The sequence below is a fragment of the Limulus polyphemus genome, unplaced genomic scaffold, assembly GCF_000517525.1.
Source record: "Limulus polyphemus unplaced genomic scaffold, Limulus_polyphemus-2.1.2 Scaffold601, whole genome shotgun sequence".
Lineage (NCBI taxonomy): Eukaryota > Metazoa > Arthropoda > Merostomata > Xiphosura > Limulidae > Limulus > Limulus polyphemus.
Window position 1 is genome coordinate 423,582 of NW_013666211.1, and position 17,404 is coordinate 440,985.

At 32.7% G+C, this 17,404-nt stretch overlaps 1 protein-coding gene across 10 annotated transcripts in view; it reads left to right on the plus strand.

Annotated features, from left to right (window-relative positions):
- The window catches only part of LOC106459403 (bromodomain-containing protein 3-like), a 122,199-nt gene that overhangs the window by 82,215 nt on the left and 22,580 nt on the right, over nucleotides 1-17,404 (plus strand). For all 10 annotated transcript variants that reach the window (XM_013919020.2, XM_022385883.1, XM_022385884.1 and 7 more), the window contains 2 exons: nucleotides 139-270; nucleotides 14,438-14,472. In XM_013919020.2, the coding sequence (XP_013774474.2) occupies nucleotides 139-270; nucleotides 14,438-14,472 (167 nt within the window). The remainder of the gene's footprint in view (nucleotides 1-138; nucleotides 271-14,437; nucleotides 14,473-17,404) is intronic.

Sequence of the window (17,404 nt, forward strand, 5' to 3'; positions counted from 1 at the left end):
TGACAGTTGTTTACAGAAACTGCTCTTGAAATGTGTTAATCAGCTTACTGATAACTTTGGATTTTTTATGCACATTTATACATAGATTTCATAAACTGAACCATCTAGCTATTTTTAATTATCACACCTTTCTCACAGAAACTGAAAACTCGCATGGTGATGTTGGTGGTCCAAGCAGACTAAGTGCTAGCAGCAGTAGTTCAAGTGACAGTGATAGCAGCAGCAGTAGCAGCACCAGTAGTTCATCAGATAGCAGTGACTCAGAGTCAGGTTAGACCATTTTATATCTAGCAGCTGCAAATCATACACACAGTCAGCCTCCTCCCTGCCAACAATATGTGCTTGATCTGGCCCCATTTTCTGGAGTCTTGGAGTAATGGGGGTGAGGTGGAACAAGATAGGAACAACATCAAGAACTACTCAAATGCTACTTTTTTTTCCACACAGCTATTGGAAAAGTGTGAAAACAAATCTACCTGCGACATTCAGGCCCACGTAAATATTAACAGTGGCTTTTTCACCAGCTTTTAGTTTTTGTAGAAGGAATTTTCACACACAAAATGGCAGTATAATTGTCTTCAACCTGTGTTAAAAAAACTATAAAAGTGTGTAAAATAATGATTTACACTATCTGGGCATTGCTGTCACACTGTTTCTTGGACAAAATCAACTGTTTTTTGGACTGCAAATCTTTCTTCATTCAAAGGCATTTAAATCATCATGTCCCCCCCATAGAAAATATCCCACTGTTTAATTCCGTGTTTTTTGTTAAGATGGTGCTTTTTTTTACATTTATAAACAAATATTATAAATTCATCACCAGCACCATCATGTGTAAAGTTAGGAATACAAAACATTTCAGTAAGTTATTCCATATACTCATTTTGTCAGTGTGAAAAGAAACCCATTTATCCATCACGTTTTTGTAAATAACACACTATTTTTGAGCCATGATCTTTCCTTGGCTGTGATGTTGGGAAAAATGATTCATGTCAAAGCCAAAGAGTGCAGTGTTCTGAGGTCAGTCATTTTAATATTTGAAAATGCTCTTTGATTTTTTTTAGTTTTATTATAATTAAAGACATTAAAGAAAATACAATTTTTGTTCATTCAGAAAAAAATATATAATGAAAATAGAGATTAGGTGAAAGTTTTAATTTGTACAAATACATTGTATTGTAGAGAGTTTATCCAGGTTAATGAAGTACTTTGACAAAGTACTTCATTTACATGTAGTTGAAAATTTATCAAACGATCAAGTATATATCACAGTTTTATCCTGTGATGGTGGTGACCTTGTTTGTTGCCTTGTCTGCAGTCAAACACTTTTGCTTCTGTGATAGGCACAATTCTTTAAGCTAATGTGACATTACTTTGATGAAACATCATTCTATAGGATAAAGATTATTTTTGTATATTAGGAATTAGGTTTGTCCTATCTAATATTTGGGAGTCAATATAATCATGAAGCAAATGTTTAGGTACAAATTGTCATGAGAATCACATGGAAGTTAAAAGAGAGTGTATGGTATGAAGTCTTAGAGATATTGCTTGTGTATAACTTGAAACATTTCTTGACCTTTCCTCTTTTTTTTTTAAATCACAGAATATTTTGGTCATGTATGTTTCAGCTTCATTTGTATTTGAATTTTTTTAATGTAGTTGATGGTTTCTTAGTGGTCTGTTATCTGTACATTTAAATTAATATTGTATGAACAAATGAACCATAGTGTAAGTGTTCCAAATAAAATATAATTAATGCATTGCTCCTGTCTGAAAGATACTTATAAATAACTGACATAAGTGTTTTTTTTATTATTAGCTTTTTTTCTGCTACAGTTTTTGCTTTTTGTTATGAATGGAGTGACTTCTTACATTCTTATGCTAAAGTTTCTGTTGACTTGCTACAATAGAAGGCTGTTACATTTAGTTACATGAACCATAGGGTCTTATTGAGTAAACTAGATAGCTCCTTTTTTACAGTGTTGATAGCCAAGGAATACAAACTTGATAGCTGTGTTTGTAAATTAGCTAGGACAGTATATACAAGGAAATGATTCTTTCATATGTCATTATATGCATTAACTTAAAAATATCTCTGATAATAACATTAGGGACATTAGGGTTCTTTTATGTTTTAACAAATGGATTAAATTTCTGTATCTCACTGTTGTTGATATAAAGGATAATTTAGTATAGTCATAGTTTGTACTGTAGCTTATGTAATGAATTAAAGTTATTCAGGAATGTGATTAGCTCAAGATGTTATAGCAGTATTGTTGTGATACAAATATATATCCTGATAGGGATTAAATATTAGCATAGAGGAACATTTTCTGCAGTTCTTAAAGCTCCTACCAGATATACCACAGAGGGCCCGCAAAACTCTTGCTGTTGCTGTATATTCTAGGTTGTCTTATGTTGCTAGTATTGTAGTTTTTGATAAATGTCCAAGCATTACGATATTAAGTTGGCAATTGGTGACATATTTTAAAAGACAGGGTTGTGTCTGATGTGTTGATGTTGGAATTTTAACCCTCTTCCATACAAGCTTTATTGTGTGAAAAACGTTTTTTTTTTCTTTATAGTAGTGTTTTGTGATTGAGCATATATGTGATTAGTGTGTCTTAACACAGTCATGCTCTCTGTCATAAAATCACATTTGAGTAATGTCCATAAAGATTAAATACAGGTAATGCTTGTAATTGTAAACAAGCCAAAAACATTATTGTATCATGTTATAGTTCACAAAATGTTTAAATCAGTGTGTTGAATTTTAGTAGGTGTTTTTTTTCAACACTCGTATATTTTGTTTTTAAATTGAAAAAGTTATCTATTTTATGAAAGATTCAGACTGCAGTCTTTTACTTGCTAGCTGTTACAACCTTACCATTATATATGCTCTAAATATATATTATTTTTGTCTTGGCCTTATCTTTTTCTTACAAACTCTATAAAAAAGTTGGGGGGAGAAGGAGGTATATCTATGGCACCCATAATACATTTTGTAGTGTAAAAGCAATATACAGGACAAAAATGTTTATGAATAAAGCTTAAAACCTTTTATCTAGTCACAGTTTGTGAGGTGAATATCTAAAAAAGAAATGTAAGAATGTGAACTGTGGTTGCAATATACACATAATACACAGCTTCTGAAAAATCCATTAGAAAAACAGTTCTTACTATATGTTTCAAGATATCGAGTATCAGCATGAATTCATTTGTTATTGTAGCTAAGTCTATTGTTGGAGACACTTTGATTTAATCTGTAGATAGGAAATAAGAATGTTTGGTAACAGATAAGGAAAAATTAAAACATGTATGTATTCCAGGAACATTTAAACTTTAAAAAAATCATAGTCATGAAATTTTATACTTGCATAAACTGGAATCTTAAGTAAATATTTTGTTTCTACAGACCCAGTTCTTGGTCGTGTGTTTTAGAATAAACCTCAGTGTCTTAATAAGATAGAAACTTCATGGTGAACTCTTAGTTTTGTAAATACTTTTTTTCTACTTTTTTTAACATTCCAGTGTAAAGATTCTGAAAGATTTTTTTCCCAGAAAATTTTTGCTGGCTGACCTTAGCACACAGTTGCACTCTAAGGCTGTTTCAGAATATTTGATATTTTTTGAAAGATAAAAGTAAACTGTATTGATTCTGTGGCAAAGTTTCATATTATTATATTGTGTAGTACTGGAAGTTGCCTAACATTTGTATAATCTGTCAGCCTGCTGTAACAGGTTTTTACACAGTTTTTTTTTTCCTTTTAATCTATCATGTGAAATGAGAATGTATCAGTCCTCTTTGCTATAGTTTATAGACAAATGTGTCAGACATTTCTTTGACACTGTGTGGTGGGAAATAAAGGCACAACCAGTGTTTTCTGTTTGTATCAATTTTGTTTTGTCATTCTTCAGCAGCAATAAGTGTGCCTGTATGTACAATGCTGCCATTTAACACTAATTTCTTTCCATTGACAGTTGTAAATAAGAGTAGAATTTCATGATTCATTTTCTTGCTTTTACATAGTCATCTGCATCATTTATAGCTCTGTCATTTTCACAGTGTCAGTCATTGATCATGTTCAGCAATTGTATTGTGTTGTATATTCCTTTAAAACCTGTCAAATAAAAAAAAATGTGACATACTGATTTTGTTGTTATTGTTATCTTATTAATAAAGTAAAATATAAAATGGCTGTCTGCCTCAGTTAAACACTGCACTCAGGACATGGCAAATGTGAATCTAACTTGATATTTAGAACATCCAGCCTTAAATGCTGCGTGGTTTAACTGGAAACATTGTTAGATTGAAGTAAAATTTATTTTGTTTTATTTTCTCACTGTTTGACTTTCACTGTATCCTCAGTTATTTTTATATATATATTCCAAATATCATAAGTATTTTAAACACAATTTTAAGATCAGCAAATTACTTGGATGTTTACAATTTCACTTGAAACAGTGTTAAGACTTGGAAATTTGGACAAGTGAATCTTTATCAAGAAAGTGTCACCTCATTTCAGATAACATAACTAAATTAATGAAACTAAATACAATCTAGACATTTTTGGCTTCTATTTGCAAGTGTCATCAATATGATATTTTTATAGTGTAAATTTATATATTGTTTATAATTTTGTGCTTCAGTAATAAGAAATAAATTTCAATTTTTAATGTACATTGCAAACCTAGCATGTGTTACAATATTTAAAGTGAAGTAATCAGTAACAAAATGCTTTTATTATGATACAAACATAGCTACAACGTCTTGTTGTCAGGAAAGAGAAAAGGTTTCATAGGTTGCACTTCGAAGAAACTAGGTTTACTGGTTTATACTAACCATGGATTATCAGATTGTAGAAAGATGTTACCTTGAAAATGGTTTTGGTTGGGTTGCTTGATCAAACCTGCCAAAAACTTTGACAAAGAAAAAAATTTTATATTGAAAGAGTAGTGTACTCAACAACAAATACAAAAAAGATTGAATTCAGAAAGAGTTAATGGTGAAACAGCCTTAGTTTAACAGTTAACCCTGCATGCACAGGTGGGAGTCAAAGTGTGCATGCCATGACATTTTACAGATTGTCATTCCAAATGGAATTACAAACTTTGTCAAGAGTTATCAACTATTCATTTTACCTTACATTGCTGATTCAGCAAAAGCTTATGGTGGAGGAGAGTAAATACCAGATACATTATACACAAATACTGAAAACTGTAGATTAACATTTAAAAAGTCCTAGAGGTTATGCAATATGCAAAATGTATGATGGTCAAAAGTGTTTTTAATTCTTCACATGGACATCACCTTGCACTACAGCTTATCAGATTCTGAGTCAGACTTACGTCAGCAGTTCACAAATGTATCTTGAGCACAACTACATGTAATTTTGCCACATTTCGTGAAGAAGCACAGTAACTTTGGAATGATACTCAATGTTCCTTCTCCATACACATTCAGTTAAATTCTTGTTATTGAAGGCATGATATATTTAACTGGATTACATAAATTTTAAGTGTGTGCACACACTCAGAAGTTATTAACATCCAGATGAAACTGGTTTACATTTTATAATATTGTTTTACTGTTGCTTCTAATTGACAAGGTTAATGTTTAGTTTTGTATTTTAAAAACAAAAATATTACACCATCAAGTAATTAAAGTGATTGATTTAAAGGAAAGAGAAAGTACAGCATAATTTTAATGTAATTAACTCCTCACATAATTGTAAACCAAAAAAAAAGTGGTAATATACATACGTAAAGAATATGTGGATAATTTTGAAACTTAGACTCGTGTAGTTTCATAATAGACATGCTTCACATGCTTAATTTAAAATTCTGATATGTCTTATTGGTAATTCTGGAATTTCTCTACAGTTCAGTGGCAGTTTCATTATTGGTATTGTTGACATCCTAAAAAATCATGGACAACTGTAGGTTCTAATTACTTTGTGCCTGAAAGGTATTGTCTTTTCAAAACTTGGAGTTATCTTGGAGAGTGATTAAGCGTGCTTGAAGGTTACATTGAACTTAAAAAATTACGAGACTTCATCACGAAATAAATACTGTGAGGAACAGAATTTGGGTAAAGAGTAAATGTCTTTAATTTGCAAACTTTGTTATGCAGTAAAGTTTACCTAATATTTAACCATAAAGTCACAAGCTGATTGTACAGAAATTGCCGATGTTTAGTGGCAACGTTGAACAGGAGAAAATTTGCTAGATCAATTTCTCTCTTAAAACTGAAAGTTTAGAGATGTTTTTGCTTTGGAAAATGAAAACTCTTAAAACATTTTTATGGTTTTGATGAAAACTCTTCACTAAATAAGCCTAATTTTGCTCTATTTTTAGATTGATTTAACCTTTAAGAATGGTTTCTTAACATGTTCATGACATCTAGGACTGTACATTTAGTAGAGTCAACAATAAATGTTCTCCACCTATTTATAATGACTTTTGGTTGAGGCCTGATTAATTGTATCTATGTGAATTGTGAGAGCAGTTCGGTACTTTCAGTGAGACAGTTTCTAGCTCATGTAAGTCTATTCTGAAAGTGCTCATAAACATTTTTTAGCTAAAACAAAAATATAATCTGAGGTAGAATTAGAATGCCTTCACTTCTCAAGCAAAAGACTGAATTTCTAATGTTTTGGCTTAAGATCTACATCAGACAATTTTAAATTGATAAAAAACATTTGACTATGTGAGGATTATGCAACAACTATATTGTAACAATTAAATGTTAAAATGTTACAAATAAAATATAATATAAACATTATTTGATCAGTTATACTAAAAATTCACATGTTGAATGTTCCTGCTCTCTTTTTGAACAACTGTATTATTACTGTTGTTTTATTTATTTTTTTATGAACAGTACATATAAGCTATGCATACATAATTTTCATTTTCAGTGTTGTTCAACCTACAGTAATGCTTTTTAGACTACTGTTATTAATATTGTACTATAGTATTGGTGTGTCATCCTCATATCTCATAATCAGATAATTTATTTTGTTTCTTATTGCTTTACATTTGATAACTGCATGATGTATGGCTGAAATGTGGTGAAGGCATTTTTTGTCAAGTTTTACTCTATTTTTATTACATCTGTCACCGATTGTGACAGAGTTTGTGTTTCTCCTGTGTGTGTGTGTATTAGCAAGATTTCTTGAAAATGGCTGAATTGATTTGGAAGAAAGCTGGTATACATTTGGACTATGACCCAACATAGAAGCAGTTAGTTTTTGGAGGGTCAAGGTAACAAAAATCCAAAAAATCCCTATCTTTTCACACTGTTTTTGCTCTGTAACTCAGTCACAAATTATCAGATTTTGATGAAACTTGGTGGACATATGTAAAATATTATTCCTCATTGTCCTGCCAAAATGGTCCATGTCCATTGATAACGATGAACATGTGGACTCATTTTTTTTTATTTTGTGTGGGCTGAATATGATCAGTGATCAGTATGTGCTCCACTGAGTGCCCCTATAGTTTTGTTTGTTTTAATTTAAATTCTGGCTTGAAAAGACTGAAGATATACTTTTAACGTCTGAAGTTATTCAGCTTTGTTCTCTCTCTCTATAGTAGTTTGTCATATTTATTCATTTATGGGATTTTGTTTAATTTACATTGAGGCCATTAACTTAATTCAGTTGGACATATGCACAAGTAATTTGGCGAACACAAAATAAATTTATCCAGATGTCATTGTGGCAAGAAAAGTGTATCTGGAAAAACTGATGCTGCTCACAAACTTTTCAAACAGCAGCAGAAAGATAGGACATTACTTAATATTTGATAAAAAGAAATTAAAGAAAAGTGACAGGAAAATTGGATGAGCCATTTCTGTTATATTATTTATAACTGAACAAACTATTACATAGACAGAAATGTGCACATAACCAGAGTAAAAAGTATGAAAGACACATGCTTGCATAAAAACAGTCGTATGAAGGCATGACTAAAGAATAAATGAGTGTATATGACAGTAACACACACACAGACAGAAATAAAGATTTTTTTTCGCCATGTAATTTTATGAACCCTTTGCTTCCTTTGGTTGTTATGCTCAATATATTGAATGTTAGTATTGCAATAAATTGCTAGAGTACAAAGTAATCTCCTGTATACAAATAAGTATGAGAGTAGGTATTAAAGGACTACAAGTACAGCATGTATTGGCAGTGCTGTACATGTATAGATATTATTGTACTGAAAAATGAATTATGGAGTAAATATAAATATGGCGAAATTTCACAAAAATTGTTGACTTGGCAACAGGAAGAAATGTAAAACATATTTTCTGATGCTTTGGTACAAAGATAGTGAAGTAAATGTTGGGTAGCAACACATCCAAAATTTTAAGGGTTTGTAACGGACTACTATAGGAACTAGAGCTCAGCCCTAAATATAGCATATAATGAATAATGATTTCTGAACTAGAATATGGGAAAATGTTTCTTCTAAAATTTAGAGAGAACATTATAAGGAATTGAATACTCTGCCAAAACAATCTTTCAAAGAATTATAAGGGATTATTAGTATTTAATATTTTTTGCATACCTTTATCTTAGGGCACATATTGGCTCTGTGGTAGACCTCTGGATTTCAGAGCTGACAAGCCATGTTCAAAGTTGTGCAATACCACAAAGTATTTGGTGCATTATAAGAGTGGCAATAAATCTGTAGCATGGATGGCAGTTGGTGGGTGCTGTTAATTCTTTCAAGGCACATGTGCTACCCATGTAACTTCCTAATTTTTATTGAAACATAGGGAAGGTTATATTATTTAGGTGTCCTCTGACCTGCCAGTGGAAAAGGTCACTGCCTACCTTCACACATGTACAACTTTGCAGGAACCTTTCCTATGGTAAGACAAAGGTGTACCTTAGGTGAATGATTGGGAACAATAAGTAGTTAGAGCAAAGGGAGCGTAATGACTTTTTTGATCAACATTCTATGTTAAAACTGTATACACGAAAATTAATGAAAATTTCTTTATTAAAACACTTTTACTCTCCTGTTACTTTTATGTTATATCTAATCTTAGAATTTAAAACCAATTAAATTCACCTGTGTGCAAATCAATAAGCCAGTGTAACTTTTCCTTACCTCTGTTAAAATACTTACAGAGCAAAATGATTGACATTACCATTTAATAATAACTGATTAATATATTATGAGATGCTCTCTAGCAATGATCACATAATCAGTATTTATAACCATGAAGAAAGAATTAGTAAAAAAAAGAAACTCAAGTGCTTTCAAATAATATTCAGTATGTAAAAGAAAGGTAAAGGTTAAAGAATGTGGGGTAATAAATATGAAATAAAAAGATGTGCATGTCATGTGGGCAGGAAGTGTATGTGGAGCTGGCTGTGGAAGCTGGCCAGTTGGGTTGAAGAAGGGTATGTCATTAGACAACAGAAATGTTGAGGACATGCATTTAATTCCAGGCAACAAACTTGAATAGTAATAACTATTCTCTAATATATATATATAGGGAACAAATAGCTTATTCAAAAGAGCAAAGCACTTCATTCTCAAGACAAAACTCCTTTTTCTAAACTACTTTATTCTTTAGAAAGAAATATGGTAAAGGAATAAAATAGAATAGCTTAAAAATAATTGAATAACCCTTTCTGGTATGTAAAATGGTAAGAATAATTAAGAAAAGAATGGAACTGTAGCTTAAATAGTGAGTATGGAAATGAAACAAATCTTTTGTTTTTAAATGTACCATGGTCAACAGTCCCAAGATCAAATTTGATGCCATTCAGCATTACGGTATTGAGAGTTACTTCAAGATTTTTAAAATTCATAAGCCACTTCAGTGGTGCATGGTCCATCCATAATGAGCTGTGTTGGTAATGTTTTGTGAAAAACACAATTGAAAGCAGTTCTCTCCTCTTCATACAGTATCTGCATTCAGGACCCATAAGCGTACATAATTACATGTTCTACTCCATTCTGCAACTGCAGTAACTCTAATCTGATTCAGTTATTGCTGGCATCAGTATCCAACAAGAACTTGCAATTCTGTTGTTTTGAATACAGCAACACTGGATTTTTAGTGACATGAATGCTTGCTCACACTTCTCACTCCATTTAAAATGTGTCTGTCTTTAGTGATAGCAAGTAATGGTTGGTGTTCTTGAAAAAGTTGGCCACAAATTGTTGATAATACAACTGAAAATCAAGGAACTGCAATCCTCTCATTTGGTCATAGGTTAAGGCCAATTTCATACTGCTGTGATTTTTGCAGGGTCACTAAAAATCCATCTCTACCCACAATATAACCAAGAAATTCTACCTCCATGCATATGAATATATATTTCCCTGGTTTCAACTTCAAGCCTATCTTTCTTATTTGCCAGAGTATATTGCTCTGGGCTTTAGTAACAGATTTCATCATGAGGTCAAACACCAAGACATCACCAACATAGACACCACTAATCCCCCTCAGGCCATGCACACACTCTCCTTTCAGTGGACTTTGCATGATCAATGGAACCTTGCTTGGGATCCCTTAGATGCTCCCATCACCCTTCTTCCTTCCTATGTAGAAGATCTTATTTGGTAATTGGACAAGACTCGCACATTGGCGGGTTTCTCAATTTCTCCTCTTTGTCTGAACTTACACTTGTTTACAGAAGCATCAGAGCTGGGGTGCATGGGTCGATTACCAGGAGGCTTTGGGTTGTTGTTCTCTAGATGAACAATCTTTACATATCAATATCCTAGAGCCCCTAGCCATTCATTGGGCCTTGGATCACTTTCTTCCCATTGCCAAACATTATATGGTAATGATCCATTCAAACAATTCCATGGTGGTGGCTTATATTAATCATCAAGGCAGCACCCAGTCGAGATCTCTCTGTTTTTACACATTGGATCTCCTATATTGGGTCCATGCATAACATATTTGTTTGATTACATGTCATGTCCCGGGTGATTTCAACCTTGTGGCAGATCGTCTTTCCTGCCCCGACAAGGTTTACCTCATGTAGTTGTTTGTCTCTTCATCCTCTTGTTTTTGGTGGCTTTGCAGTCTGTGGGGTGTTTCTCACATCAATGTTTTTGCCACCATCCTCAATCACCAGTTACTCTTATTTTGGTCCCTAGTTCCTCATCCTCTGGCTTTTGCTATAGATGTCTTCAACCTGTATGTTTATCTTCCTATCCAATTACTTCATCGGGTAGTTTCCCTAATCCATGCCATTCCTTGCCGGGTCATTCTGATCACTCTCTACTGGCCTGCTTAACCATGGTTTCCTCATTTATTCTACCTACAATTATTCCCTCCAGTACCACTTTCCTTATTAACCAACCTCCCTCGTCAACCCCGTCACTGGTTCTACATCCTGCACTTCACGTCCTTCGTCTTCACGTCTGGCTTTTGTCCAGTCCTTGGTGAGGAGATCTGGTTTCTCCAATCGTCTAGCTTCTCATTTGGCCCAATTCATCCATCCTTTATCAATATATGTTATTGAAATTGTTGAATTATCATTTATTTATCCCAAAAATTATCACAGTTGGAATATATAGTAATGCATTGTTGTAACTTTTTTTCAATTATTGACAAACAAAATAAATCTTAAAGTAATAAAAGAGACAGAAATGCAAAGACAAACAAACATCATAAAAAGTCTTTAGATTATAATAGTAAATTTCATATAAATGAAATAAGTCAAATCCAGTTACTGTCTAAACAGTCATATCAATTTATAGACTGAAATTATAGCTACTGGTGTATCAAAGAGATAAGCTTTGTATAATTTCCATTAATTTTTAAAGAAAGATATGAAATAATTTTGCAAAAAATACTTGAAAGTTGAAAAAGTTTTGGAGAAAAAAATCACCAGGTATTTTTTGAACCATAATGACCCTCATTTGTTTGTGCTTCTTCCTTGGTCATAAGTTGGACTTATTGAAAGTGCCATTTCTTCAAGGGCAAGGTCTTTTTAAACTTGGCAGTATAAGAGGAGAGCACAGAAAAATACACATATCAAAGAAAACAGAAAACTGAAATAACAACCCTGTGGTCATAGTACCAAAACTTTCTCCTTCCCCTACTTTGTGTTATTCTATGTTCATTGATTTCCTCTAAGAGTGGTCCAGCAGGTTACACAGAATAAGAGGTCCAACAGAAAATGTTACAGAATAAATCTGAATTATCTGACTCTAAGTTTTTGAATGTAAGAGACTGGATGCAATTTAAAACACAGTGAAACAGTCTTTATTTCATACACAAGGATAATTAAAATAGTATGTGTATAATGAATGAGGGATGGCACCTTTACTGTAGAGAGAACTCTATAATCAAGAAGCTCTTGATCTCTTTAAATCTTTTAAGTTTTTAATCTGTCCTAGACTGTGAAAACATAGTACTGAAAACAAAAAACAATGCTAGCTCTCTCAAGAAGTGTGTTCTACTCTTGTGACTGCCTGTCATTTCCATTGAAACAAAAGGGATATCCTCAAGATATCACCTGATCTGCCAGTGGGAAAGGTCACCTTTTACACATTGTATGTACAACTCTGCTTGAAACTTTCCTACAGAAGACAGAAGTGGTACTTTGGGTCAATAATTTAGAACAATGACTTTCTTGATCTATTTCAAAGGGCCAGCAAACACGCATTATACCTGCATACTGAAAGGTTTCTCTATGGTTTTAATCAGAAAACTTGTAATGGCATCCATCAGCATCTTAGAGTAACTTGAGCTAAAGTTTAGTCTCTTTGTATGGTCTGATCATGATACTCTGCTCTGAAGGGCTTTATTAAGTGCTTTAGAGCACTCTATGTTTAACAAGGGGCTCTATTGTTAGTCCTCTGATCTCATACAGAAATCAGCACAAGTCTTCTCCTTTGTGCCATAAGTACACAAACTATACAGAGAACCTCTTAGGTAGAATACCTCACTTAGAATACAAATTAGAAAAAATTCAAAGAAGATGAAGAATTTCATCATTTTTGCGTAAACTCAAATATTCCTGGCCATCACATCAGTTTGTGTGTCTATACTTAAGCTGTAAAACCCTGAGACTTGAAATTCAAAGTGCACAAATCAAGCAAAATAACAAGATTTAGTTGGTTGAAAGAAAAGTGAATGACCTGTTGTCAGAAAAAATAAAATATGACTTGCATGTGATATTTAATAACATCAAACATTTTTAATGATTAATAAAGTAAATAAACTTGATATGGATAAAGAAAAGTTCCAAAATATAGAAAGCTGAATTAATTGAAGATACTAAGAGTTAAACTGAACTGAAAATAAAAATAATAGGAGTTACTGTTAGATAGAAAATTGGAAGATGGTTATACAAGTCTCCTGTTAACAAAGAACATAAACTTTCAGATCTTTTGTACCACTTAGCTTTGTGCAGTTTGGAGGTTGATTTGTTTTTTTGCCATCTTTGCCAAACTTCTATAATTCACTTAGTTCTCTGTTGCTAGGCCAGTCAAATGCACAGTTGTAAAGTAGCCTCTCACCAAGGTGGTGATGGTCAACAATACAGCCATTCTACGTGATGGTGAATACCACCTGCATTGGCTATTGTTATAGTTCTAAAATCTAGGACCATCCCAAGACCTATAATGGATTTCCTGATTTTGAACTGGAACTTAAAAATGTTAAATAATAATGTAATTGGTTTAGTATATAATAACTGCTTATTATAGTATGCTGTCAGAAGCAAATAGTAACATTTCTTATAGATTACATGGATTATTTGAATTCTTAGTCATAAATATTGAAATCTGCAATGTTCATTTTTATAACTACATATTTTGAATCACAGTGTACATCTTTCTCTCACCATAAACACCACAGGTACATAACCTCCTTTCTATCTGTAAAACAAGCAAAGTAAGTCCAATGTTATCATTTTATTGGACTAGTTCACTTCCATTTCTGGTCTCTTTCCGTCTTCACATAAAATACAGTATCTTTCCATATTTGCCCAAGTTGATGAATTTTTCCTATTTTTATCTTTTGACATCTAAAGTATCCCCCACCTTTTTAAAACCCCTGTTGGTAATTTCCACAATATAAATAATGCACACATTATAATAAAGAGTACAAAATCCACAATAAAAGGAATGCACACCGTAATCTTAGTATAGTATAAAGTTTACAGTAATAAAGTACAAAATCCACGAAGAATGTGTTATTTGTCAATGTGGAGATTAACATCAAATACTATCTATTGGCTTTAATTAATCCTTTTGTATATTACTTTAGTTAAATGTAATGAAGAGCATCAAATTTAACAAGATTATTTTGAATAAAAAAAAAAAAATTTGAAGTGAACATTTGTTTTTATATGATATGCTTTTTATATTCCTACTGTTTAGCTTTAGATGTTTCAGAAAAGGTTGGTGATATTTATTGATGATTTTGTTGACTTAATCACAGAATTTGGACGGAAGCCAAAGAAGGACCAAAATGAGGTAATTTAATAATATGAACATTATGCTGTTATAAATTTTATTGATTTTGCCATTGTTACTAAGTAATCTGTATTTCTTTACTGTAGATCTTATTGGAGTTTCTTTGCCACAGCTTTTTCGTGACCTGTTCTGAAAGCAGTGGTTATAACATTTTTTGTGATTAATTGCTGCTGAGCTATAATTTTATTGCTTAAAAAAATATGAAAAGATGGTATCTTAGTATGATACATGGTCATACATATTACTATGTTTTTCTTCTTTTACTTCTTAAGAAATATTCGAAACGTTTTTCCAAGTCATGAACAAAAGAAAATAGGAAAATAATTCTTATTTGAAGCAAGTTGAGATTTTGAGTGAGTATTATGGTTTCTACACTTCAGAAACTGTAAAGTGATATTTTCAATAAAGTGATTTTCAGGTGTGTTAGCTCTTTGTTTTGGAATAGTTATTACAAAATGCTAGTTTTTTTTTAATATGCTACTTACAAAAATTGAAGAATAATGAGGTTTTGATATGTTTTTTTCAAAAATGTGAAGCAAAAACACAGAAAGATGTTCAACATTGACAAAACTTTTTTTTTCTAACAAATATCACAAATAAACAATACTATGCAATTTGAAAAATTCATGTACAAGTAACAAAAAAGCAAAATTAATGAAAAGATGCCAATATTTGCATAAATATCATAGAAAAGATAATGTATTAAGATAAACTTAACAAAATGAGTCTTTTTAGTAGCTGGTAGGTCCTCCTCTATTGTTTTTACTTCCCTGTACCTACTCTCTGTACTGATGGTGATGTTTCAGATAACTTGCTGGGGCATCACAGTCCACTCCTGAATGAAGGCAGCTCTGAGCTCCTGGACAGTCGTAGGAGCAGGTTGTCTCTATCTAACTACTCTCCTTAGCAAGTCCCACACATGCTCAATTGGATTTAGATCCAGTACCTTTATTCCTTCATCCTGAAAAACATGCTTTGTGATTTTGGCAGTGTGAAGATAAGCATTATCCTGCTGATACATGAGCTCATCATCAAACAGGTGAACAATGGGTAGTCGGATTTCATCCATGTAGAATCTTGCTGTCAGGAATCCTTCATCCACCACATAGAGGTCTGTATGACCCTGTATGCAGATGCCACCTGAGACCATGATTGATCCACCCCCAAAGATATCAGATACACAATGTTACAGGCTGAATATTGCTCTACTTAATGTTTCCAGACCCTCACACATCGATCACTTGAAGATACACAGAACCTGCTTTCATCTGTGAACAGTTAAAGGGTCCATTACTGAAGGGTCCAGCTGACATGTTCCTGAACAAATGCCGACTGGGATATTCAATGCCTTGGGGTTAGTATGGAGGTTCTAACTGGTATCCTGAGCCCAGCCTCATGGAGCCTGTTCCTGACCATTGAGCATGACACACTCACTCTAATGGCTTGCCGGAGCTTGTTCCAGAGTTCTCTAGTGCTGTTGGTGTGGTTTCTGAGGGCTAAATTCTGCAGATATTGGTTGCATACTCCACCTATAACCTTTCTGCAACCCTGGCTTGGCCTCCTGTTGTATTCTCCTGTGGCATGGTATTTGTGCCACAATCTTTTGACCACAGATTGTGACATCCTCATGACCTGTGCTACCTCAGTTTGGGTGTGGCCCTCCTGTTGCAATGTGACAGCTCTGCAAACTTCACTTTCAGTTAACTGGTTTCTAACAAGTTGTACACTCTTTGCAAAAATCAATACTAACAAAATAATCCACAAATATAGCATTATGTTAACAGTAGCCATCTTTTGTAATCAATCAAAACTAGCTTTTTGCCCTGCAGAATTTGGGTCATTTCTCATAAAGGCCTATTTTCATAAGAAATCATTGATGCATAAACTTGCAATTCCTAGGTTGGATTAGTGTAACCCTCAACAATAATAAGCTTTCTAAATCTGAAAAACATTCATAACATAAAAATATGCAAATTTAAACAACCCTCATTATCATTTAATTTTTGTGAGTAGTGTAGAAGTTATCCTCCATTGCACCTTTATACACAAATTACTCTCTTGCATATTCTCAAAGAATATTTTAGATAAAATTTTATCTTATTTTTTATGTTTTTCCTGTATCAAATAATTTAACAATGTATTTTAAGCGAATGATGACTTGACAGAGACAACACATTATTCTCTTCTATACTATTTAACCCTATCTGGACCTGTGACCACCTTTCAAGTGTTAAGTGCACACCTGCATATCATACTTAAACATTTAGATACAAAAATAGTTCTTACTCAAAATATTTTAAAATTAATATTTTGTACACCCCCCCAGTAACTCAGCAGTAAGTCTGAAGGCTTATAATACTAAAAAGTGGGTTTTGGTATCATTGTGGACACAGCATAGATTGTATGTTGTGTAGTATTTTACTTAATAATGCTTTAATTGTTCTTTAATGTAATTCACAAAGAAAAAACTAATTCCAATCTTACATTTCATCACAGCTCTGAGGAGTCTTGCCTGTAAACATTGGACTTGTAGATTGTTTCATTATTTTTTCTATCCACCACAAAGCATAGATTTATTATTGCTGAGAATCTTATTTCATATGACTTATTCTCAAGGTTTTGTTTCTCAAATGATTTTCCTTCTATTTCTCTGAACTTATTAGCATTACATCTTTGCTACACCCTTTTATGATCTCACAGTATGTGATATGAGAAGCTACTAATGAAACTCTTCTTTAAAATTACCCACAAGAAAAGTTTAAGTACCACTTCATGGTAGAGCAGATTTTCAACTACTTACATCAATGTAAGATGAATAAAATTGGGTTAAAAGCAAGTTGTGGTTTTTTGGAAAAGATTAGATGTAGTTACCTAAAGAACAACAGTGGAATTTAGTTGGAAGTTTAGAATATTTGGACACAAACTACACATA